This window comes from Ranitomeya imitator, chromosome 6 (genome assembly GCF_032444005.1).
Source record: "Ranitomeya imitator isolate aRanImi1 chromosome 6, aRanImi1.pri, whole genome shotgun sequence".
NCBI classification, from domain to species: Eukaryota; Metazoa; Chordata; class Amphibia; order Anura; family Dendrobatidae; genus Ranitomeya; species Ranitomeya imitator.
The window spans coordinates 435,430,513-435,455,783 of record NC_091287.1 but is presented as its reverse complement, the minus strand read 5'-3'; the positions used below and the strand labels follow the sequence as shown (position 1 = coordinate 435,455,783).

General features: G+C 41.0%; 1 protein-coding gene across 1 annotated transcript in view; it reads right to left on the bottom strand.

The window, feature by feature from the left end:
• Window positions 1-1,121: 1,121 nt before the first annotated feature.
• The window catches only part of FAM110B (family with sequence similarity 110 member B), a 170,473-nt gene continuing 146,323 nt past the window's right edge, over window positions 1,122-25,271 (bottom strand). The window contains exon 4 of the mRNA XM_069731376.1: window positions 1,122-4,295. Coding sequence (XP_069587477.1) covers window positions 2,869-3,981 — 1,113 coding nt within the window. The 5' untranslated portion in view covers window positions 3,982-4,295 and the 3' untranslated portion in view covers window positions 1,122-2,868. The remainder of the gene's footprint in view (window positions 4,296-25,271) is intronic.

Below are 25,271 nucleotides of genomic sequence, written 5' to 3'. Positions count from 1 at the left end.
CAAGTAGGGGCACAAGGCACATCTCTTGTATCTCGTGTTCCTTCACTTCATGGATGAATGAACCAGGCTTTGCAAGAGACATATCTACTATATAATTGTCTAAGGGTCACTTCCATCTGTCCTTCTGTCTGTGTCACGGATATTCATTGGTCGCGGCCTCTGTCATGGAAATCCAAGTCGCTGATTGGTCATGGCAAAACAGCCACGACCAATCAGCGACAGGCACAGTCCGGAAGAAAATGGCCGCTCCTTACTCCCCACAGTCAGTGCCCGGCGCCCGCATACTCCCTTCCGGTCACCGCTCACACTGGGTTAATGCTGGCGGTAACGGACCGCGTTATGCTGCGGGTAACGCAGTCCGTTACCGCCGCTATTAACCCTGTGTGTCTCCAACTTTTTACTATTGATGCTGCCTATGCAGCATCAATAGTAAAAAAAAAATTAATGTTAAAAATAATTTAAAAAAAACTATATAACTAAAACTGCTATACTCACCCTCCGTTGTCCGACGAGCCGCTCGCGCCGGCCGTCATCTTCCGTTCCCGGCGATGCATTGGGAAATTACCCAGAAGACTTAGCGGTCTCGCGAAACCGCTAAGTCATCTGGGTAATTTTGCAATGCATCCTGGGAACGGAAGATGGCGGCAGCCGCGCGCATATCGCCGGAGCTTCGGTGGATCCCAGGGGGTGAGTATATAACTATTTTTTTATTTTCATTATTTTTTTTTTTTTAACAGGGATATGGTGCCCACACTGCTGTATACTATGTGGGCTGTGCTAGATACCGCGTGGCTGCTATATACTACATAGGTAGTGTTATATACTATGTGGGCTGTGTGATATACTCCGTGGGCTGTGCTATATACTGCGTGGGCTGTGCTATATATTATGTGGCCACTGTTATATACTGCGTGGGCAGTGTTAAATACTACGTGACTGGGCAATATACTATGTGGTTGGGCAATATACTACGTGACTGGGCAATATACTACGTGGGCTGTGCAATATACTACGTGGACATGCATATTCTAGAATACCCGATGCGATAGAATCGGGCCACCATCTAGTATATTTATATTCGATTTCCCATTATAACATTACTCAAAAACACCAAACCAAACTCTGCTTCACAAGAGCTATTTATTAGTATAACACTTTTTTCCAAAGTTTCAATAGCAAATGAGGTATGTACAAATCCTTACAGCATTTACACCATAAAAAAAGTTTTCTTTTTGTGTTTTTTTATTTATTTATTTTGCATCGGCCTGCTAAAGTTAACAAAATACTGTGATGACCACTGTAACAAGGTAGCTGGCCTTGCAGTTCCTGTTCAAGTACACTTGTCACCAGAGACATACAGCAAAGACAGCCATTCTGTGCATCGGTTAGGTCATTGCTCGTAAACGGATAGGTTGCATCTTCATAAATATTGGCTTAACCTACAAAATGGCTGTCTTCACTGAATGCGGGCAAAAAGGTGCATATCTAAATGCTACTCAGAAAAATGCCAGCTGATAATCCACTGGGAAGACACATTTTCAGGAGAACCTTAAAAACGACAAAAAAAAAAAAGCAAAAAAACCTAGAAGAAGGCCGACGTGCAGAAGTACTGCCATGAGAAGATGAAAGCAGTTTTAATTGTTAAAACTACAATACTTTCAAGTGAGACAAACATTCATAGACAGATGCAAGACAACAAGTACAATTCATTCAGCTCGAGTTCAGCTAGTGAGGCTCGGATATTTATTTTATACTGATATGGCTGTAGATTTCCATCTTGCTTAACGTGACCGGAAAAAAGAAATGGTAGCATGGATCTGCAATGATTGGTTCTGTTGAAGGCAGCTTATAGGAGTTGTAGGTTTTATCACATTATTCTGGTCAAAAGTTTAAGACTTGGAAAAAAAATGCAAAAAAAAGCTCATGAAAAGGCATCTGCTTGTTTGTAGGGTAGCATTCTTGCCTATATCAGGCATGGACAAAGTTTAGGGTAAAGCAGATGCCCCTGTGCTCTGCATTCTCAGATTCCTTTCCAGCTCCTCATTAGCGAGTATCCATGAAAAAAAAGATCATACAATGACTGCAGTGCAAATCCTATGACACTTACGTGTACGATATTAAAAAGATGTAACAACCAATAATACTACGAAGGAAAAAAACGCTCATAAAAAAAACAAAACAAACTGCATCAAGAGCAAAATCAGTATTATTTCCATCATCTTGTTTTCATTCTTTTTTTTTAAATAGAAAAAGACCTTATGTGTATGCAAGCACTTGACCACATTGTTTTTTTTTTAATGAAAAAGGTAATTAATAAAGTATATATAAATGTATATAAAAAAAACCACAATAAGACCTATGCATGTTTAAGTCTACCTTTATGGCAATGTAAAACAGTCTATCGCTCGCCTGCATACATTAGAGACAGGCTTCATTGAGCTGAACTAAAGACTGCCTTGACAATACCTCAGGTACTAATGACTTGATCAAGACACATGGCACTTTGGGCCTCTTTGCATCAGCAACTATTGCTAGCTCCTAGTAAACTGACAGACTTTGTATGGATCAAGCCTTCCAAAAGTATGCCTCCACTGTGTGTAGGGGATAGATATTAAAACAAAGTCAAAACTTTGATGGTCTTAAACTTTTGGCAGATGGTGAGCATAGTCATCTAGGCTTTGTAGGATTTATTCAAGTGAAAGCCAGGTCAGTTTACATGTTGACAGGCATGCAACTTGGAAACATTGCACAACAAGCAACAAAGAGCAGTTTGAAAAGTTTACAAGACTTCAAGTAGACCTTACAACCTTTCACAACCTAATTATTCACAGACAAAACTTAGTCTCTTAAGTTACTGCTGTCTCATTCTCACACGTGGGACACCTTCTGTGACTCTCTAGCTTGTTTTATGCTATACAACCATTTGATGATCCTGGCATTTCGCTCTATGGCAGAAATACCGTACGGCACACGGTCGTTGGCACTATCGTCGTTTCTAAGGTCACTGTTGCTATCCTGAGACTGTTCACAGTCTGAGCTGATCATGCTTGCGCTGCGAAAGTTCAGAGAAATTATATCAGAATTAGCCCTTGCAAAATTTTCCATCCCGAGGTTTTCAAGCTCTTCAGGATCCAGTCCACAGTAATTAAAAAATCTCTCGACGTCAGCATCAACACGAAAGTATCTGTCACTTAAGTCAGACTTCGATCGCTGGAGTGATGGCCTTCTGGTTACACCACAGGTGGGTTCCAAAGCATCATTGTCTGGGGACTTAAGTGTGGTTAAGGTGGCAATTTTGGGCTTTGGTGGGAGAGGTGGAGCTGAACTGCTGCAAGGGATCGCCTTTATCTGTTTCACATTCGTGACTTTTCTAATGTCTGAGGAACTATGAGAAACATGTAAAAAAGTTTCACCTGATTTTTCTAGAAGCCTCCTACTGATGTTGGAGTTGGTTTCTTGAGGGCTCCCATGACTTTGAATAGGGTAGACCTTTAAGGATTCTGCAAAAGAATTCCTGTTTTGGTCAGCAGAGTCCGATCTACCTGTAGGCCAGTTCCGAGAACTTTGCTTGTGCACAGAACCTGTACTGGAGCCTTCAGAGCTATTGATAATGTTTTTAAGGATTTCTAGCTTTAAGTTTTCTCTTTGTACACAGCTCTCAGACTTTGCATTGTTGTTAAACATCTTCAAAGTTGGACTAGCCAAAGGTCTTTTTGCCCCAGGGCACACAGGAGGCTTTGCAAGTACTGCTGGCTTCACAGGCTCTTGTTTGGCATTGATAACCTCTTGGCTCTTGACATATTTTGCCTTATCGGCTTCTAGTCTCTCTACTGCGCTGAGTCTTTTGGGATTAGGCTCTGACTGCCTGCGGAAATAGTCAGGTCCTTTGTTCAATATACGGAGTGGAACAGCTGATGCGAAAGCCACCGCCGGGCTACCAGGTTTACCCATGCTACCTGTCTGTAGTGTTTCTGTAGGCATGTTTGGCAATTGTTCCCCCGCAGCCGTTTTGGATTCTCTTCTTGTGTTTCCTATATCCACTGTGCAGAAACATGTACATCAAGCACAATGAATAACAGCTGAATCTTGAAATTTGAGGGTTAGCAGCAGCCCTTCATCATCTCACAGCTCATTAAATGACATTTTTTTTTTTAAATTTATCGTCTGAAAGCCAGCCCTGATACAAAAAGGCCACCAGACAGAAGTCTGGATTAATCTGCTCAGCTGAATCCTTTATTCACACAGAAGGATGTGGGTGTTTTGCTTCTTCTTTGTGTTCTAGTACGGGTAGAGATCTGAAACAGAAAACAACCAATGATATGTCAGTACCGGCATGTGACATCACGGCTATAGCAACAGAAAAATAGCGGAGCGCTTTAGTTCGTAGTAAAAAAAGAAAAAAGCATTAGGTGCCTTTTAACCTCCTCAATCCCACGAGGGATGGTAATTGTTTTCAGGAAAGCATACAACAGATGGTTAATAGAAACCATATACAACAGCTATTACTATTTGGTATGCCTTCAGTTTAGGAAAGCGGTTGAACAGAATAAAATGAATAAATAATTATCTTTAAATTTATTACTAAATATTAACGTAAAACAAAAAAAAAAAAATAGTTTAAATTGGCAAACATATTTTGATACTTTTCTGGACAAATTATGTTAAAGAAATACTTGAATACAGAAATGCCTATAATAAAATTCTGGAATCAGAAATATAGAGCAATACAATAAAAAAAAGTAACTAAAAACTGAATTTAAAGCGGTTTTCCCAAAATGAAACCTAACCCTAAATACCTAGTTCAAGTTCTAGATCATAGTTTCACTTTCTGAGGTGATTGTGCATGGAGGTCGCTCTTCTTTAAAACACAAGGGGATTTTCAGACATCTCTGACTGAAGGCTCTGGCTGATTATGGGAGAACGAGGGTTCACAACGCGATCATCGGCCCATGTAAACAATGTAAGAAAGCTAACAAACAATAAAATAAAATGCTCATTCGATGGTTAATTGGATCTTTTATGCCAGAGTGAAAATTATTATGTCACAACACATTACCTGTGCCAATCAGTGTCGGACTGGGATGCAAAGAGCTAACCAGTAACCAACTTCAGGACCATATGAGAATATGTGACATTATCCTCAATCACAATTTCAGATAAATTTACTGGGTGGGTTGTTAAATTAATAGAATGATTCCAGTATATTGTGCCAAGTACTGCTCATGTAAGACGGTGGTGGCCTACTCTTGCACAGGGGCCCACCAGAGGATTCTCTTGTTCTCCGGTGGGCCAGTCCAAGCCAGCTGCCAATGATATACAAGCTGTATGGGGATGGAAAGATCGTATTGATAGTTCTCTCCCCATACAGTATGTGTGAATGGACTCGTATTGGCAGAAATCCCCTATTCTAAAAGTTTTCCCCGTTGTTTTGCTGAAAAAACAGAGACATGGTACCCCACAGTTCCTGAGATTGTTGTTCTTGAGATATTGCAGGTTCTAATACATTTCTCGGAAAGATTCACTCTAAAAAGTCGAAGATTAAGTCTGATTTTCAAACAATAATGAGATGAACTGCAGAGATAATTACAATCAGCTCTAACAGATACATAACAGCCACTTTTGGAAGAGAATATAGCTGTCAAATCATAATTGGCATCTAAGAGTACCCATATGTTGTAACAGGAGTCACGCAATCAAGTGGTTTCATAGCTGACAGACCCTCTGTAATATTGAGAGCAGTGTTATTTCCAAAGCTGTGCCCCAGGGGTAGGTTTTAATTTAAATACCACAGAGGCTAACTGTAGTATCAGTGTGAACAAGCCAAATATCCCCGGCCCCATCACACCGGAGAACACAGATGGAAGTCTCAGCCACAGCAGGACAGTGAAAGGTCAGCCCAGCGGAGCAGAAAACAATAGCAGCCCATGCCTGAAGCAGGCTAGAAAGAATTATTTAAATGGCCTGAAACACTATAGATATTAGGAGTCTCATTAAAGTCCAGGGGGCCATTGAGTCATTCTTCTCCAGTAAGCCACTGCCAGAAGCTGTATTAGACAGGAAAGTCATCAATGGACAGATCCATGAAGTTTAAGAATATTAGTTACATTGTCTGCTTCGTTATGTTGTAATATCAAGGTTAACATTTCAGTCCTTTTCCTTAGTGCCATGTTTCGTGGACACATAAGAAGAACCCCAGTAATATACGGTAATAATGGGGTTCTAAGCTACAGTGGCCAGTCAGTCATTTTTTTGTGGAATGAATTCCAGCTATACATTGCAACATATGCTTAATGAATGGCTAATTATTGTCTGACAGACTTGCCACCATTATCTGTGGTAACTTGCATAATCCAAATATTTTATAGCATTGTATACAACTGTAATCACCCAAACCGGCCCATATAAAAAAGGTCAAAAGTCTAATTACCCCATCCAGAGGAATCATTGGGAGCAAATTTCATAGACGTTCATTAAAGATTTTGAGTTCCACTACCTTGGGAAGCAAAAATAAGCAAAATGACAAAAAAAAAAAATTTAGGGGGCAAAATGAAATGTTCAGTCAATAGAACCTCAGTGTTTTACTGAATCTTCAGATTTTTTAAAATAAAAGTTAAAATGAGATCAGGTATCACCCAAAATGACCATTATCCTCATGCACATGGAGGTAAAGATAAACATTATCAAAAATGTTGACCTTCAACATGCCTCACCGCTTGTTCACACAGGTGATAGATCATTTCCAGAAGTGCTTGGTAGAAGATGCATAGAACTGTACAAGATGCCTGAACAGAACCAGTAAGTGTATAGTGAAGTCAAGATTGATCGCGGCTAACAAGTGTTTCGAGTGCATGACCAGATTAACACGGAAGAAAACAGAATACCTTTCTGTTCTTAATATTTTGACAAAGTACTCAGTATATTGGAGCAGTCATACATTACCATCACCCTGGGGGGAGGCTGTTGTACCATGTCAATTCGCCCTTAGGCCCCCATACACGTTACACTAATATCAGATATCAACAGGTTCAGCCAATGGTCTAATGTATACAGTTGTGGCCAAAAGTATTGACACCCCTGCAATTCTGTCAGATAATACTCAGTTTCTTCCTGAAAATGATTGCAAACACAAATTCTTTGTTATTATTATCTTCATTTAATTTGTCTTAAATGAAAAAACACAAAAAGAATTGTCCTAAAGCCAAATTATATAATTCCACACCAAACATAGAAAAGGTGGTGGACAAAAGTATTGGCACTGTTCGAAAAATCATGTGATGCTTCTCTAATTTGTGTAATTAACAGCACCTGTAACTTACCTGTGGCACCTAACAGGTGTTGGCAATAACTAAATCACACTTGCAGCCAGTTGACATGGATTAAAGTTGACTCAACCTCTGTCCTGTGTCCTTGTGTGTACCACATTGAGCATGGAGAAAAGAAAGAAGACCAAAGAACTGTCTGAGGACTTGAGAAACCAAATTGTGAGGAAGCATGAGCAATCTCAAGGCTATAAGTCCATCTCCAAAGACCTGAATGTTCCTGTGTCGACCGTGCGCAGTGTCATCAAGAAGTTTAAAGCCCATGGCACTGTGGCTAACCTCCCTAGATGTGGACAGAAAAGAAAAATTGACAAGAGATTTCAACGCAAGATTGTGCGGATTGTTGGATAAAGAACCTCGACTAACATCCAAACAAGTTCAAGCTGCCCTGCAGTCCGAGGGTACAACAGTGTCAACCCATACTATCCGTCGGCGTCTGAATGAAAAGGGACTGTATGGTAGGAGACCCAGGAAGACCCCGCTTCTTACCCTGAGACATAAAAAAGCCAGGCTGGAGTTTGCCAAAACTTACCTGAAAAAGCCTAAAACATTTTGGAAGAATGTTCTCTGGTCAGATGAGACAAAAGTAGAGCTTTATGGGCAAAGGCATCAACATAGATTTTACAGGAGAAAAAAAAGAGGCATTCAAAGAAAAGAACATGGTCCCTACAGTCAAACATGGCAGAGGTTCCCTGATGTTTTGGGGTTGCTTTGCTGCCTCTGGCACTGGACTGCTTGACCGTGTGCATGGCATTATGAATTCTGAAGACTACCAACAAATTTTGCAACATAATGTAGGGTCCAGTGTGAGAAAGCTGGGTCTCCCTCAGAGGTCATGGGTCTTCCAGCAGGACAATGACCCAAAACACACTTCAAAAAGCACTAGCATTTACTATTTTTTTATTTTGATCACTGAGATATAACCTATCTCAGTGATCAAAATGCACTTTGGAGCGAATCTGCCGGCCGGCAGATTCGGCGGGCGCACTGCGCATGCGCCCGCCATTTTGCAAGATGGCGGCGCCCAGGGAGAAGACGGCCGGCCGGACACCGGGACGCCAGGTAAGTATAAGGGGGGGAGATTAGGGCACGGGGGGGGGGGGGGATCGGAGCACTGGGGGAGGGGCATCGGAGCACGGGGGGGGGGGGGGGCATCGGAGCACGGGGGGGCGGGATCAGAGCACGGGGGGGCAGCCACACTCCGCCCACGCACTTCCGCCCGCTCCCCCGCACTTCCTGCTGCAGCGGTTCTGCACATCAAATCGCAGTAAAACCCGCAGATATATTTTTGATCTGCGGGTTTTACTGCGATTTTGACCTCACAATGGAGGTCTATGGGTGCAGAACCGCTGCGGTTCAGGAAAAAGAAGTGACATGCTCCTTCTTTTTTGCCGCAGCTATTCTGCGCGGCTTTTTAAACGAAATTACGGATGATGTGCACAGCAGTGACTGTTTTCCATAGGGTTACATTGTTATGTACCCTGCATGGAAAACAGCTGCGGAACCGCAGCGGCAAAACCGCTGCGGTTCCGCAGTAAAAAAACGCACTGTGTGAACATGGCCTTATACTGGTGGCCTTAGATCAGGAATATGAAGAGTATATGGGCATCACTGGTTTAATGAATGATGATACCCAATTTCATTAACCTACAAGATACAACCAATTTCTATCTTCAACTTCTTAGATGCACCCAGACCAATGTGTAATGGTACGCAATCAGACATTAGGTCTTCTTTTACCCTTCAAACTATGAAGCTTGGTAGTGCAAGGCTAACCACAGTGCTGGATTCTGAGTAATTCCAATGACCATGAAAAAGGCAAATTTCTGTATATATCCACAGTGGCTGCCTATTTCTATGGTAAATGAAGTCTGGGTAGGATTGATCTTACATAGTGAAGGACCCACTATATAAACACAACCCCATGCTGTTCCTTGCCTTTACTTGGATTCTTACATTTTTCTGAAAATCTGTATCTAATATTTAAAACCTTCTGCCAAGTACTATCCTGTGTTAGTAGAAATAAGGTGCCATTTGCACATTATGCTAAAAATATGTTATAAAAATGAAGCTCGTCGTTATCACAAACCTCTTCAATTTAGTCAAAATAAACTGCGTAAATGGTAAAGGGGAGTTGAGTCACTAGAAGTCCAATGTTTAGAAAGACAATTAACTAATTAATGACCGCAAATTCCTGGTTCATTACGAAGAATACACTGCAATTACATTCTATTACACAATACTGGTGAATATATTGGAGGGTGTAACAATGGAGAGTACAGCATTGGTGGCATGGCGGGGGCTTGTTCACGATTCAGGGGGGCACTATGAATCATGCAGCTTTTGTCATTTGCTTAGGCATTCTGACAAGTACTGATGCAGAAGAGCATGATGCTGATTAATGTGTGGGAGACGGACCATCTTGCTCATATAAATAAAACTGTCAGCTCAACACCCAGAGATGTCAAATGCAAAAAGTTTTATAGAAAAAAAAGTTAAAAGGAAATGTTTTTCAATGGATATATTTTCTGTAACAAGCGTGTACATTGGTCGAGTGCTATCCGATGTATCACTCGTAGGTAGCGCACGTGGTTCGTGGACCTACAGGAACGGGTCTGTCTTGGAAGCTAAGCCACTAACTGGTGTTGACTGGAGCTGCTGATGGTGGAGACAGGCTGAGCTGCATGTAGCCGCCAGGTACCACTCCTAGGCAGAACCCAGTACTGCAGCTGCTGACCCCTGGGTTTGCTAACACTGTATAAAAACTAGGGCTCCAATCAGACTAATAAGTTCTGACACCTCTGCAGAACGCTGACTGACATGATTCAAACTACGTTCAGACTCGGTTGATTTGGAGAATGTTTTTAGCAGACTGGATACACACTGACCGGGGAAAGAGGTATCAGGCACTGGTTCTACGTGGAGCAGGTTCAGGCACCAGCCGCACATGGACCAGGAGAGCAGGTTCAGGCACCAGCCGCACGCGGACCAAGGGAGCAGGTTCAGGCACCAGCATCATGTGGACCAGGAGAGCAGGTCCAGTCACCAGCCGCACGCGGACCAAGGGAGCAGGTTCAGGAACTGGCTGCACGTGGAACAGGGGACATCACAATTCACTACTAGGAGAAACTACACATGAATGAATATTATTGCTTCTGCGACTCCCTAAAGGGGAAGGAGTCTTTTATACAAGATGCCTCACAGCTATTGGCTAAGTGTGCGCGCACTACCCCCTTAAAAACGGGGAAGCGTGTGTGCACACTAGGCACGCCACCAGGAAGTGCGGCGTGCACAAGCAGGAGACATGCCAGCAAATAGGGACCACGTCACGCCCTTGGGCTGGAGTGGTGAGTATGCCAACGTCCCTGCATGAAGGGGAACCATGTAGGGGCACTTGCAATAGCGTTACACAATGTTTTCTCAGATAGAATAACATCAGTCTGAGTGCTACGGGGCAGCGCCCAACGGCTTTTTTTTTCTTCTCATGCCTATATAGCATGAGAAAAAAAACGCAACATCGAACTGCACCTGGTTGAGAAGACTGAGAAATCTTGTTCTCCATCTTCTCACCTGTGCTTCGAATCTCTCATCCAAGAGAGTCTACACTCGCGTGACCCCGGCCTTTAGGGGGAGTTTGGTGGGATCTGTCCACTGCAGAGCTGATAGTTATCACTGGTCACCAGTATTATTCTGTTCCTGGCTAACAGTAGCTCTGCAGGTCGAGACATAAAATAGATTTGGCTTTAACCCAACCACACCACAAATAAAGGAGATGAATTTCTTTAAAATTAAAAAAAATAATAAGTGACCCTGTACATTTGATTGTTGGTGCCGCCTCACATTAGAGATTATGATTATATTTGCTAATTTTATTACAAATCCGAATATTAAATAATAACTATTGTTAGTGCACAGTTTATAAAAAGAAATAAAAAGCTATTTAAAAAGAGAGCCCTAAGTGCATTACGGATTTCTCAATACAATCATGCTGCAAAGTGATTGTTTCACAGAGCAATAGTTAGAATATAATTGGACTTCATGAGGTACACAACAGAAGTGAGGAAATGCATTAACAAAAACATTCTTCCAATCTCAATACAATTCAACTATAACAATATAACATATTTCCCCACAGCAATCTGTTTGCTTTTACAAAATGAAGCTCCACATTGGGATCCTTTTCATCTCATCTGAATTTCATAATGATGTAAAACTATTATGAAACCCATAAAACACCAAAGCTATAAAATAATGTCCGTCTAGAGATCTGAAAATAGAAAAGTTCAAAACTTCCCACATTTGCTCCGTATACTTCATGTCTGCTGAGAGATTGTGTATAATATATCAACTGGCACTGGCAACTACAATTTGAGAGGTGTTGCCTGTGTAAGTGTATGTATAGAAAATAGAAAAAGAAATTGCGGCACTCACCCAGTTTGCAGTGAAGTTGATGTCTTATTTTACCATATCGAGGTTACAGACATTTTCTTGGAATCGGCAGGTAAAAAGTGAGGGTGCGGGGAGTGAACAGCAGGACAATGTATACACACACAGTACATACCAAAATCCATATACACACACAGTACATACAAACATCCATATACACACACAGTACATACAAACATCCATATACACACAGTACATACCAACATCCATATACCCATACACAGTACATACCAACATCCATATACACACACAGTACATACAAACATCCATATACACACAGTACATACCAACATCCATATACCCATACACAGTACATACCAACATCCATATACACACAGAGTACATACAAACATCCATATACACACAGTACATACCAACATCCATATACCCATACACAGTACATACCAACATCCATATACACACACAGTACATACCAACATCCATATACCCATACACAGTACATACCAACATCCATATACCCATACACAGTACATACCAACATCCATATACACACAGAGTACATACCAACATCCATACACACACAGTACATACCAACATCCATATACACACAGAGTACATACAAACATCCATATACACACACACAGTACATACAAACATCCATATACACACAGTACATACAAACATCCAAATACACACACAGTACATACCAACATCCAAATACACACACAGTACATACCAACATCCATATACACACAGTACATACCAACATCCATATACCCATACACACTACATACCAACATCCATATACACACAGTACATACAAACATCCATATACACACACATTACATACAAACATCCATATATACACACACAGTACATACAAACATCCAAATACACACACAGTACATACAAACATCCATATACACACACAGTACATACAAACATCCATATACACACACAGTACATACAAACATCCATATACACACAGTACATACCAACATCCATATACACAAAGTACATACCAACATCCATATACACACACACAGTATATACCGACATCCATATACCCATACACAGTACATACCAACATCCATATACCCATACACAGTACATACCAACATCTATATATACACACACAGTACATTCGAACATCCATATACACACACACACACAGTACATACCAACATCCATATACACACAGTACATACCAACATCCATATACCCATACACACTATATACCAACATCCATATACACACAGTACATACAAACATCCATATACACACACATTACATACAAACATCCATATACACACACACAGTACATACAAACATCCATATACACACACAGTACATACAAACATCCAAATACACACACAGTACATACAAACATCCATATACACACACACAGTACATACAAACATCCAAATACACACACAGTACATACAAACCTCCAAATACACACACAGTACATACAAACATCCATATACACACACAGTACATACAAACATCCATATACACACAGTACATACCAACATCCATATACACACAGTACATACCAACATCCATATACACACAGTACATACCAACATCCATATACACACACACAGTATATACCGACATCCATATACCCATACACAGTACATACCAACATCCATATACCCATACACATTACATACCAACATCTATATACCCATACACAGTACATACCAACATCCATATACCCATACACACTACATACCAACATCCATATACACACAGTACATACCAACATCCATATACCCATACACACTACATACCAACATCCATATACACACAGTACATACAAACATCCATATACACACACATTACATACAAACATCCATATATACACACACAGTACATACAAACATCCAAATACACACACAGTACATACAAACATCCATATACACACACAGTACATACAAACATCCATATACACACAGTACATACCAACATCCATATACACAAAGTACATACCAACATCCATATACACACACACAGTATATACCGACATCCATATACCCATACACAGTACATACCAACATCCATATACCCATACACAGTACATACCAACATCTATATATACACACACAGTACATTCGAACATCCATATACACACACACACACAGTACATACCAACATCCATATACACACAGTACATACCAACATCCATATACCCATACACACTATATACCAACATCCATATACACACAGTACATACAAACATCCATATACACACACATTACATACAAACATCCATATACACACACACAGTACATACAAACATCCATATACACACACAGTACATACAAACATCCAAATACACACACAGTACATACAAACATCCATATACACACACACAGTACATACAAACATCCAAATACACACACAGTACATACAAACCTCCAAATACACACACAGTACATACAAACATCCATATACACACACAGTACATACAAACATCCATATACACACAGTACATACCAACATCCATATACACACAGTACATACCAACATCCATATACACACAGTACATACCAACATCCATATACACACAGTACATACCAACATCCATATACACACAGTACATACCAACATCCATATACACACACACAGTATATACCGACATCCATATACCCATACACAGTACATACCAACATCCATATACCCATACACATTACATACCAACATCTATATACCCATACACAGTACATACCAACATCCATATACCCATACACACTACATACCAACATCCATATACACACAGTACATACCAACATCCATATACCCATACACACCAACATCCATATACACACAGTACATACAAACATCCATATACACACACATTACATACAAACATCCATATATACACACACAGTACATACAAACATCCAAATACACACACAGTACATACAAACATCCATATACACACACAGTACATACAAACATCCATATACACACAGTACATACCAACATCCATATACACAAAGTACATACCAACATCCATATACACACACACAGTATATACCGACATCCATATACCCATACACAGTACATACCAACATCCATATACCCATACACAGTACATACCAACATCTATATATACACACACAGTACATTCGAACATCCATATACACACACACACACAGTACATACCAACATCCATATACACACAGTACATACCAACATCCATATACCCATACACACTATATACCAACATCCATATACACACAGTACATACAAACATCCATATACACACACATTACATACAAACATCCATATACACACACACAGTACATACAAACATCCATATACACACACAGTACATACAAACATCCAAATACACACACAGTACATACAAACATCCATATACACACACACAGTACATACAAACATCCAAATACACACACAGTACATACAAACCTCCAAATACACACACAGTACATACAAACATCCATATACACACACAGTACATACAAACATCCATATACACACAGTACATACCAACATCCATATACACACAGTACATACCAACATCCATATACACACAGTACATACCAACATCCATATACACACACACAGTATATACCGACATCCATATACCCATACACAGTACATACCAACATCCATATACCCATACACATTACATACCAACATCTATATACCCATACACAGTACATACCAACATCCATATACCCATACACAGTACATACCAACATCTATATATACACACACAGTACATTCGAACATCCATATACACACACACACACACACACAGTACATACCAACATCCATATACACACAGTACATACAAACATCCATATACACACAGTACTGTTGTGAATTCTGTTGTCGAACTCCCTCCTGTGGTCGTGAATGGTCCTTCGGCGGGTTCTGTCTATGGGCTCCCTCTGGTGGCTATGAGTGAAGCTGCTGCTTCTGAGGTTCCTTACACAGGTGATGTGGTTTATCCTTTGGTCGGCTGCTCTATTTAACTCCTCTCAGATCGTTACTCCATGCCAGCTGTCAATGTTTTTGCATTCGTTCAGTTCGCTCCTGGATCTCTCTGGTGACCTGCCTTCTCCTGCAGAAGCTAAGTTCCTATTGTCTTATTTTGTTCTCTGTTTTCTTGTCCAGCTGGTTTTCATGATTTTGTCTTGCTAGCTGGAAGCTCTGGGATGCAGAGTGGCCCCTCCGCACCGTGAGTCGGTGCGGAGGTCTTTTTTGCACACTCTGCGTGGTCTTTTGTAGGTTTTTGTGCTGATCGCAAAGTTACCTTTCCTATCCTCTGTCTATTTAGTAAGTCTGGCCTCCCTTTGCTGAAACCTGTTTCATTTCTGCGTTTGTGACTTTCATCTTTACTCACAGTCAATATATGTGGGGGGCTTCCTTTACCTTTGGGGAATTTCTCTGAGGCAAGGTAGGCTTTATTTTCTATCTCTAGGGCTAGATAGTTCTTAGGCTGTGACGAGGCGCCTAGGTCTGGTCAGGAGCGCTCCACGGCTATTTCTAGTGTGTGTGATAGGATTAGGGCTTGCGGTCAGCAGAGCTCCCACATCCCAGAGCTCGTCCTGTATGAGGTTTAACTATCAGGTCATTCCGGGTGCTCCTAACCACCAGGTCATAACACAGTACATACCAACATCCATATACCCATACATAATACATACAAACATCCATATACACACAGTACATACAATCATCTATATACACATACACAATACATAGAAATATCCATATATACACACACAGTACATACAAAACATTCATATACACACACAGTACAAACATCCATACACACACACACACACACACACACACACACACAGTACATACATACCTACATGCATACACACAGTACATTCATACACACACAGAAAATGCCTCTCAAAATGTACCTGCCAGTGAAGATTGTCCCAGGTAATCTTCCTGACATTCCCACCAAATACAGTAGCTTATTTTTTTTTTTTAAGGGGGAGTCACTGCCAACTAGGCTGCTGCCAGGGAATGTAGAATGGCAGTCGTTACAATGCATAGCTGTCTTCATCCTTAATACAAGGACAAGTGGTCTCTACTAGAGTTTCTCTCTGCTTTGGCGCATTCAGAGGGATCCCTCTATAATGCTAATATACATACTCTATGGCAATACTAGAATACAATTTATTAAAGAGGTTTCCACTACTTTTTGAAAATTTGACAGAAGGAAGAAATCTTTATCAAATTAGAAAATAATTACGGTACTGCACATCTCAGAAAACCCACCTCTCTGATGGTCTTCACCGGGAATTGATGATGTCCAGTCCATTCAGTTGACTGACTGTTGAGGCCACTAGTTGGCTGCAGGTGACTGATGGAAGACCATTACTCCATCAGGAGTGATGATCTTGGTCTATCACTCATCTGACTGCAGCCAATCAATGGTGAAAAGATTGAGTGGACAGGACATAATTTATGGTTCCCCCAGCAAAGACCATAGGCGCAATAGTTCAACTTGTCACATTTTTTTATTTTTTAATGACCACCCCAATACAATAGTAAAAACTCACATTTATAAGCTTTGAACATAGCAGATAATTTCACACACCATACTATGCTACCGTATTGACATATACAGTGGTATGTAAAAGTTTGGGCATCCCTGGTCAAAATTACTGTTATTGTGAACAGTTAAGCAAGTTGAAGATTTAATCATTTCCCTTGTATTTTAGGAAAAAAAAATTAAAAATATATATTGTTATTTTTTACATTTTAAAAGTTACAAATAGGAAAATGGGACAATGCAAACGTTTGTGCACCCTTGGAGATTTGTTGGCTCAGATAAATTTGAGCAAGGATTCAGACCTTAATTAGCCTGTAATGGTTATGGCTTGTTAGTCATCGTTACGAAAGGCCAGGTGATGCAAATTCCCCAGCTTTATAAAAACTCAACCTCCTAACCTAGTGTCCAAAAAATAGCAGCCTTGGGTTCTTCTAATCAGCTGCCTAGCAGTCTGAAAATGTTGGGAGTCCCACAAAACAGGAGAGGGCTATGAGAAGATATTAAAGCGTTTTCAAGTTGCCCTTTCTTCAGCTAGAAATGTAATTAAGAAATGGCAGTTAACAGGAACAGTGGTGGTCAAGAGAAGGCCTGGAAGACCAAGCAAAAATTTGAGTGAGAGCGCTGCTCGTAGGATTGCTAGAGAGGCAAATAAGAACCCCATTTGACTGCAAAAGACCTTCAGAAAAACTTAGCAGAATCTGGATTTGTGGTACATTGTTCAAAGAGAACTGCACAAATATGGACTTCATGGAAGAGTCATCATAAGAAAACCTCTCCTGTATCCTCACCATAAAATTCAGTGTCAGAAGTATGCAAAGAAACATCTAAACAAGCTGATGCATTTTGGAAACAAATCCTATGGACCAATGAGGTTAAAATAGAACTGGGATGGCTTCTACAGATGGATAAAGATCCTAAACACATCAAAATCCACAATAGACGACCTCAAAAGGAGCAATCTGAAGGTTTTACAATGGCCCTCACAGTCACCTGATGTTAACATTATTGAAAATTTGAGGCTAGACCTCAAAATAGCAGTGCATGCAAAACGACCCAGGAATCTCACAGAACTGGAAGAATTTTCCAAGGAAGAATGGATGAAAATCCATCAAACAAGAATTGAAAGACTGTCTGGCTACAACTAGCTGTGACACTTGCAAAAGGGGGTGTTAATAGGTACTAAACATGCAGGGTGCCCAAAAGTTTTCTATCAGCCCACATTCCTTTTTGTAATATTTAAAAAATTATATATATTATATATATATATATATATATATATATATATATATATATATATATATATATATATATATATATATATATATATATATATATATATATATATATATATATATATATACACACATATACATATATACATACATACACACATATACACACACACACACACATATCCCCAACCATTGAATGTAAACTACCGCAGCGATTCAGTTCTTGCATGGGTATTCCGATAATAGCAGAGCAAGCTTTTTTTTTGCAGAACTCCCATAGAAGTGAGGGATGTCCAGATATTTGCTAATTATAGAGCATGGTAAAATTACACGGCCTTGAATAGTTCATACAGTTGGGTCATTCCACAGAAGAGACCAAGCCATAAACCTGGAGAGGTGGAACTAATCTTAGATTTCCTTACTCATCGATTCCGTTCTGCACAGACATTAGGACGAGCTGAGGAAAGAAAAGTGCCGCAATTTGCTGGATAAAGACACAGTCATTTCATACAGTGGACCCTTTCATTGTAAGCGGTCTGTTCTCGTATATTACTATTCTGTATTGTAGAAGATTTGGGCGTTTCCATCGAAAATGTCTCGACTTGAAACCACAAGACACGTCATGGATTTCTATGTAGCCCATGTTTACTGTGACCGGTCAGTTGGACAGTGGGTCGTAAAGTGTAATCATGGCATCGTCAAGGCCACGGCTTCATACACGTCATTGTTTTCCATTCACACAGCACAGGGGAGAATGGCAGCATTCATGAATAATATTCGCTACGGTGGGAGAATGAATGGAGCCATTTCTGTGGTATTTATTTCTTTTTAATCCTAAAGGGCCTTAAATGTGGAACGTCATCACATACAAACAGGGCCTGAAATAATAGTGAGATTTCGATGCTCAAATGCAAGGATTTCAAAATAATTAGACTATCTCTTGCTAGACTAAAAGCTTTCACATTTATCTTTATTCTTGCTCCGCTTCCTTAACTTTATATACACAAGACATTGATCACCATTTATAAATCCCTACACCCCCGAGCCATTTTTGTTTTTGCTCCCCTTTTTCCCAGAGCCATAACTTTTTTATTTTTCCGTCAATATGGCTTGTTTTTTTTGCGGGACGAGTTCTACTTTTGAACGACACCATTGATTTTACCACTTAGTGTGCAGGAAAAAAAAATATCAAAGAGCAGTGAAATTCCCCCCCCCCCCCCCCCCAAATTGCAATTCCAGAATTGTTGTCTTTTTTTAACCATGTTCACTAAATGCCAAAACTGACCTATTAATATGATTCTCCAGGCCATTACGAGTTTGAAGATATCAAACATGTATAGGTTTGTTTTATATTTAAGAAGTGAAGAAAAAAAATCCAAGGTTTGGAAAGGAAAACAAAAGCCCCATTTTCCAGGACCCGCGGCATATCCATATTTCAGAATCTGGGGCTGGGTGAGGGATTATTTTTTTGTGTGCCGAGCGGACGTTTTTATTGATTCCACGTTGGGGAAGAGAAGAGATTTTCATCGCCTGTTATTGCAATGTTGCGGCGACCCAAAAAACGTAATTCTGGCGTTTTTATTTTTTTTTCTCATTGCGCCATTTACTGATCAGATTAATTCTTTTTATATTTTGATAGATCGGGTGTTTCTGAAAACAACGATACCAAATGTGTGGATTTTTGATATTTTCTTGTGGTTTTATTTTGAACTAGATGGCAGCCCGATTCTAAAGAATCGGGAGTCTAGAATCCATATATACTTTATTTATTCAAATGTAAGAATAATACAATTAATAAATAATAGTAAGAAAGAACAAAAATAATAGGCAGTATATGAAGAAAACACCAAACAAAAGTTCAAAATTGGTGTGAAAATGTCACTGAACCACTTCACAACTAAATATATATAGTTTTGGTAAATGGTATTATCATTTTTTTGACGAAATTCGGCAGGAGCTTGAAGAGCAACGTCACTGGGCCCGCCTCCACGCAGTAGAAACTTGCTGTGAGGTAAAAATTCAAAAATCACACCAAAATGGCGGGCGGAGTGTGTCCCAGTACGGCATGTTTCTGATTGGTCGCTCGCAGCAGGCGGCAACCAATCAGACACTGGACACTGTTGACGTCACTTATCTCCGGACATTAGCTCCGGACATTAGCTCCGGACAAAGCCACGGAAGTTGGCACAAATTGCAGGAAGTAGTATTCTAGGCAATTATATATTAGATGGGGCAAAAGGTGGGTGATTTTTTTTTTCACAGGATAAGGTTTCTCCTTGTGGAGAGTGACATAAGCAAATTGCCTCTTCAGAGAGGAAGAACTCTTGAACTCTAGCGTCACATGTACAGTTCAAGTCTTCTTCCTCTCTGAAGAGGCAATTTGCATATAAAATTTCCCAGAGGAGCATTGCACATCAAATAAGCCTCTTTACCTTTCTCATGCCAGAGCTGGTATGTCACTCTCCACAAAGAGAAACGATACCTATTAGGCCTCAGTCCAGAGCCTCTCACCTAGCCAAATCAGTTCTCATACTTTGCACTGATGAGGGCCAACAGCCCCAAACACTGTCTGCAAATTGAGATCCTGATTTGGCTTTTATTTCAAGTTATATTGCAATACTTGTTAAAGCGCAATAACAACTTGTAGGATTACCACTTCCAACTAGGGTTGAGCGACTTTTACTTTTATAGGATCGGGTCGGGTTTCACAAAACCCAAATTTCTCAAAAGTCGGATCGAGTGAAATCGGCCGATCCTATAGAAAAGTCGGGGTCGGCCGAAACACAATGCAGTGCATTGGGTTTCTAATGGTTCCCAGGGTCTGAAGGAGAGGAAACTCTCCTTCAGGCCCTGGGATCCATATTTAAGTGTAAAATAAAGAATTAAAATAAAAAATATTGCTATACTCACCCTCTGACGCACCCTGGTACTAACCGGCAGCCTTCCTTCCTTAGAATCAGCGCGTGAAAGACCTTAGATGACGTCGCGGCTTGTGATTGGTCGCGCGACCGCCCATGTGACTGCTCACGCGACCAATCACAAGCCGCGACGTCACCGAAGGTCCTTCAAGCGCTGATTCTTAGGGAGGAAGGCTGCCGGAAAGAAGCAGGGCGCGTCCGAGGGTGAGTATATACCTAATAGGAATATACTCACCCTCGGACGCGCCCTGCTTCTTTCCGGCAGCCTTCCTTCCTAAGAATCAGCGCTTGAAGGACCTTCGGTCACGTCGCGGCTTGTGATTGGTCGCGTGAGCGGTCACATGGGCGGTCGCGCGACCAATCACAAGCCACGACGTCATCTAAGGTCTTTCACGCGCTGATTCTAAGGAAGGAAGGCTGCCGGTTAGTACCAGGGCGCGTCAGAGGGTGAGTATAGCAATATTTTTTATTTTAATTCTTTATTTTACACTTAAATATGGATTCCGATACCGATTTCCGACATTGCAAACATATCGGAACTCGGTATCGGAATTTTGATACCAGATTCAGAAGATCGCCGACCTCATGGCCGACCCCACACAGGGGTCGGGTCGGGTTTCATGAAACCCGACTTTGCCAAAAGTCGGCGACTTCTGAAAATGGCCGACCCGTTTCGGTCAACCCTACTTCCAACCATTAGTGCCGTAGAGTTCACGTCCTTCTCTTCTCCTTTTCACTTACTTCAATATTCTCCTTAGGAGACTTTAAACTGATCTTCTGATCGTTTATGCTACACATAGCAGCGCTTCAGCCCTGCTATGTGTAGCAGAAATGCTCATCTGCTATGAACGTCGGCCACACATTGGCAGTGCAATGACAAGTACAGGGGTCTCCTGCAGACCCCCAGTTCTCATGCCAACTCATCGGTGACCCACGATCATGTGACAGGGATGCCGATGGGCGGGGTTAGTGTCAGCGGCATTTAACATGTTAAATATTAATGTTTAAAAAAAAAAAAAAAAAAAATATCAAGTTCCTTGCATTGTTCTCATTCACTTTATAGTGGATGCTTTCCTGAAACGGAAAGTACTTGCAAGCAGCATAATACAAAGAATAGCAGGTTTACCCAGAATCCTTTGCAGTAGCCGGAGCTATGCAAATCATCTCTTTCCACCCCAGTCTAATCCACAGCGCTTGGAACCGCCAAGCGTGCAATGCTGCGGATTAGTTTCTAAATTTACACAACCAACCAATTCCTACCTGTGGACACGTGTTTCGGGCTTTAGGCCCTCATCAGCACAGGGCTGGAATTGGTTGGCTGTATGGAGTGGGGCTCGGTGAGCAAGCGATACATATATCACTTTATGCAGTTAATAGCCCTCTGTGTCTGTACTGATACATACTTAGGCAGTTAACTGGTTCATGCAGCTTTACATGAACACCCGAGCCTTACACTATGGCCGGTCCGAATAACTAAAGCATTTGTTACCATCCACCTCTCGTGTCTCCCCTTTTCCCCATAGTTTGTAAGCTTGAGAGCAGGGCCCTCACTCCTCCTGGTATCGGTTTTGAACTGTATTTCTGTTATGCTGTAATGTCTATTGTCTGTACAAGTCCCCTCTATAATTTGTAAAGCGCTGCGGAATATGTTGGAGCTATATAAATAAAAATTATTATTATTATTATTATTATTATTATTATTATTAACAGCCGGGGGTGGATCGCGATGCAACCCGCGGCTGTTAGAGGCACATGTCAGCTGATCAGATTAGCTGGCATGTGCTGGAAAAGATGCAGGCTCCGGAGCCCGCATCAAAGAGGGAGACACTGCATATTATGTATATACATCATATGTCATGAAGGGGTTAAAGGGAATCTGGTAAAATACATTTTTGCTGTTAAATCTGAGAGCAGTATATTGTAGAGGCAGATAGCCCGATTCCAGGGATGTGTCATTTGATCAGTAGCTTCTTGTAGTTTCAATACAATCAGTGTTTTATCCGCAGGATATTATCACTAGAGGACTAGGTGTCCAGTACAATCCGTACCAGCTCATCTGTGTAATCCTACCCGCACTACTGATTGATAGCTAGCTGAGAATGCATAGTGTACACAGGGAGCTACCATCCATGGGTGTGGTTGGGGCTATGCACAGCTTGGCACTTTCACCACTGCTATATCTAAAAGAGAGAATACACAGATTCTATCAAAACTGCACCAAAGAGTCAAAGAGTCCAGTAAGTGATACTTCACTGGAATCAGGTTCTCAGCCCCTCCATCATGCTGCTCTCGGATTCTATAGCAAAAACCTGCTAACAGATTTTAAAGGAGTTGGGTAATCAAGACAACATATCATCTATAAAGGGCATATGTACGTCACAGTCATAAGGCAGTGGATAGCCTGTGTCGAAGAACCCCACTTGGGCTGGCAGACATGATCTAGCCATGGAAAGCACAGTTCATTGACTGGTGAGCATGTACGGTAATAATGCACATCCTCCACAAAGTCGCTGCAGGGAAATGTCAAGCTGGTTACTACTTTTCCCATGTAGAACACATTTTCTGGAGGTTTCTGAAGCCAGACTCATGGATGCCAGGTATAATGAAACTGTGGCAATTTTATATTTGGTTAGCCCTTACATTTTTTGCAGATTGGTGGGATTTGGTTCCAAAGACCCCCCACGGACTGCTCAAAAGAAGCACAAGAGCTCACCTTCTGTGTGAACACATGCACAGGGTGAAGGCTTTCTATTAAGTCCATACTTTGCACTGTGCACGCTATCAGGCAGGAGGCATGTGTACCAAGACCACCAATCTGCAAGGTTTAGAAAATATAAAATACCGCAGAAAAGGTACACATTAATTCACATTAATTCATTTGTGACGGCTCTCTTGGAATATCTAGGAGGGTTCTGTAAGAAGGGGAACCGCCAAAACTTCCACAAAGTCTCTTGGCTCTATACAAATGTGCGACTACGCAGCCTTTTTCGAACATTTCTTTTATTGTGACACCGATGCACAGTGTTTAACAGAAGTTTGATTAGTGAGAGATCTCCATTTTTATAAGGTGTAAATATTAATGGGATCTGCATCTTTCTCAAGAACTGGGCCCTTACGCGGTCAGTGAAGAAGCCGTTGGATACCCATTCATTTATATAAATGGCGACAGCGCGAGTCAGGGCCCAGAAAGATGCTGGCCCCAATGGTGGGACCTGCACTCACTATACATTCATGGCATAAGTGTAAGAGATGGGAAGAACCCTTTTAGGAGACTTGCCTACTACTACTTTTATGTATGGGGTCAAATTGACCCCTTCAGTACTTATATGAATTGTAAAATCCGGGCCCCTGAAAAAGTTTCAATTCATTTTTGTGTCCTAAAATATACACTACCATGAATAAATAAAAGTCACAGAAACTCAGAACTCATTTGTTAAAATTTTAGAAATGACAGGAAAAAGAAATAGCAAAAGGGTCAAAATGACCCCTCCGGTAGTTCTAGTGTTAAAGTTTTGTTGATTCAGTCTATAAATGGTACCAAGTACTAAAACGATGGTACTTAAAATTGGGCATTAGTGATGAGCGAACGTGCTGGGATAAGGTGTTATCTGAGCATGCTCGGGGGCCTACCAAGTGTCTTCGGAGTGCTCAAGAAATATGTTAAGCGTCCCCGTGACTGCATGTCTCGTGGCTGTTACACAGCAGCAACACATGTACAGATTGTGGTTTGTTAGACAATCTTTCCCGTATGTGTTGCTGCTGTCGAACAGCCATGAGACACGCAGGCGCGGGGACTCGGACATGTTATTTGAGCATGCCAAAGATACTCATAGCATCC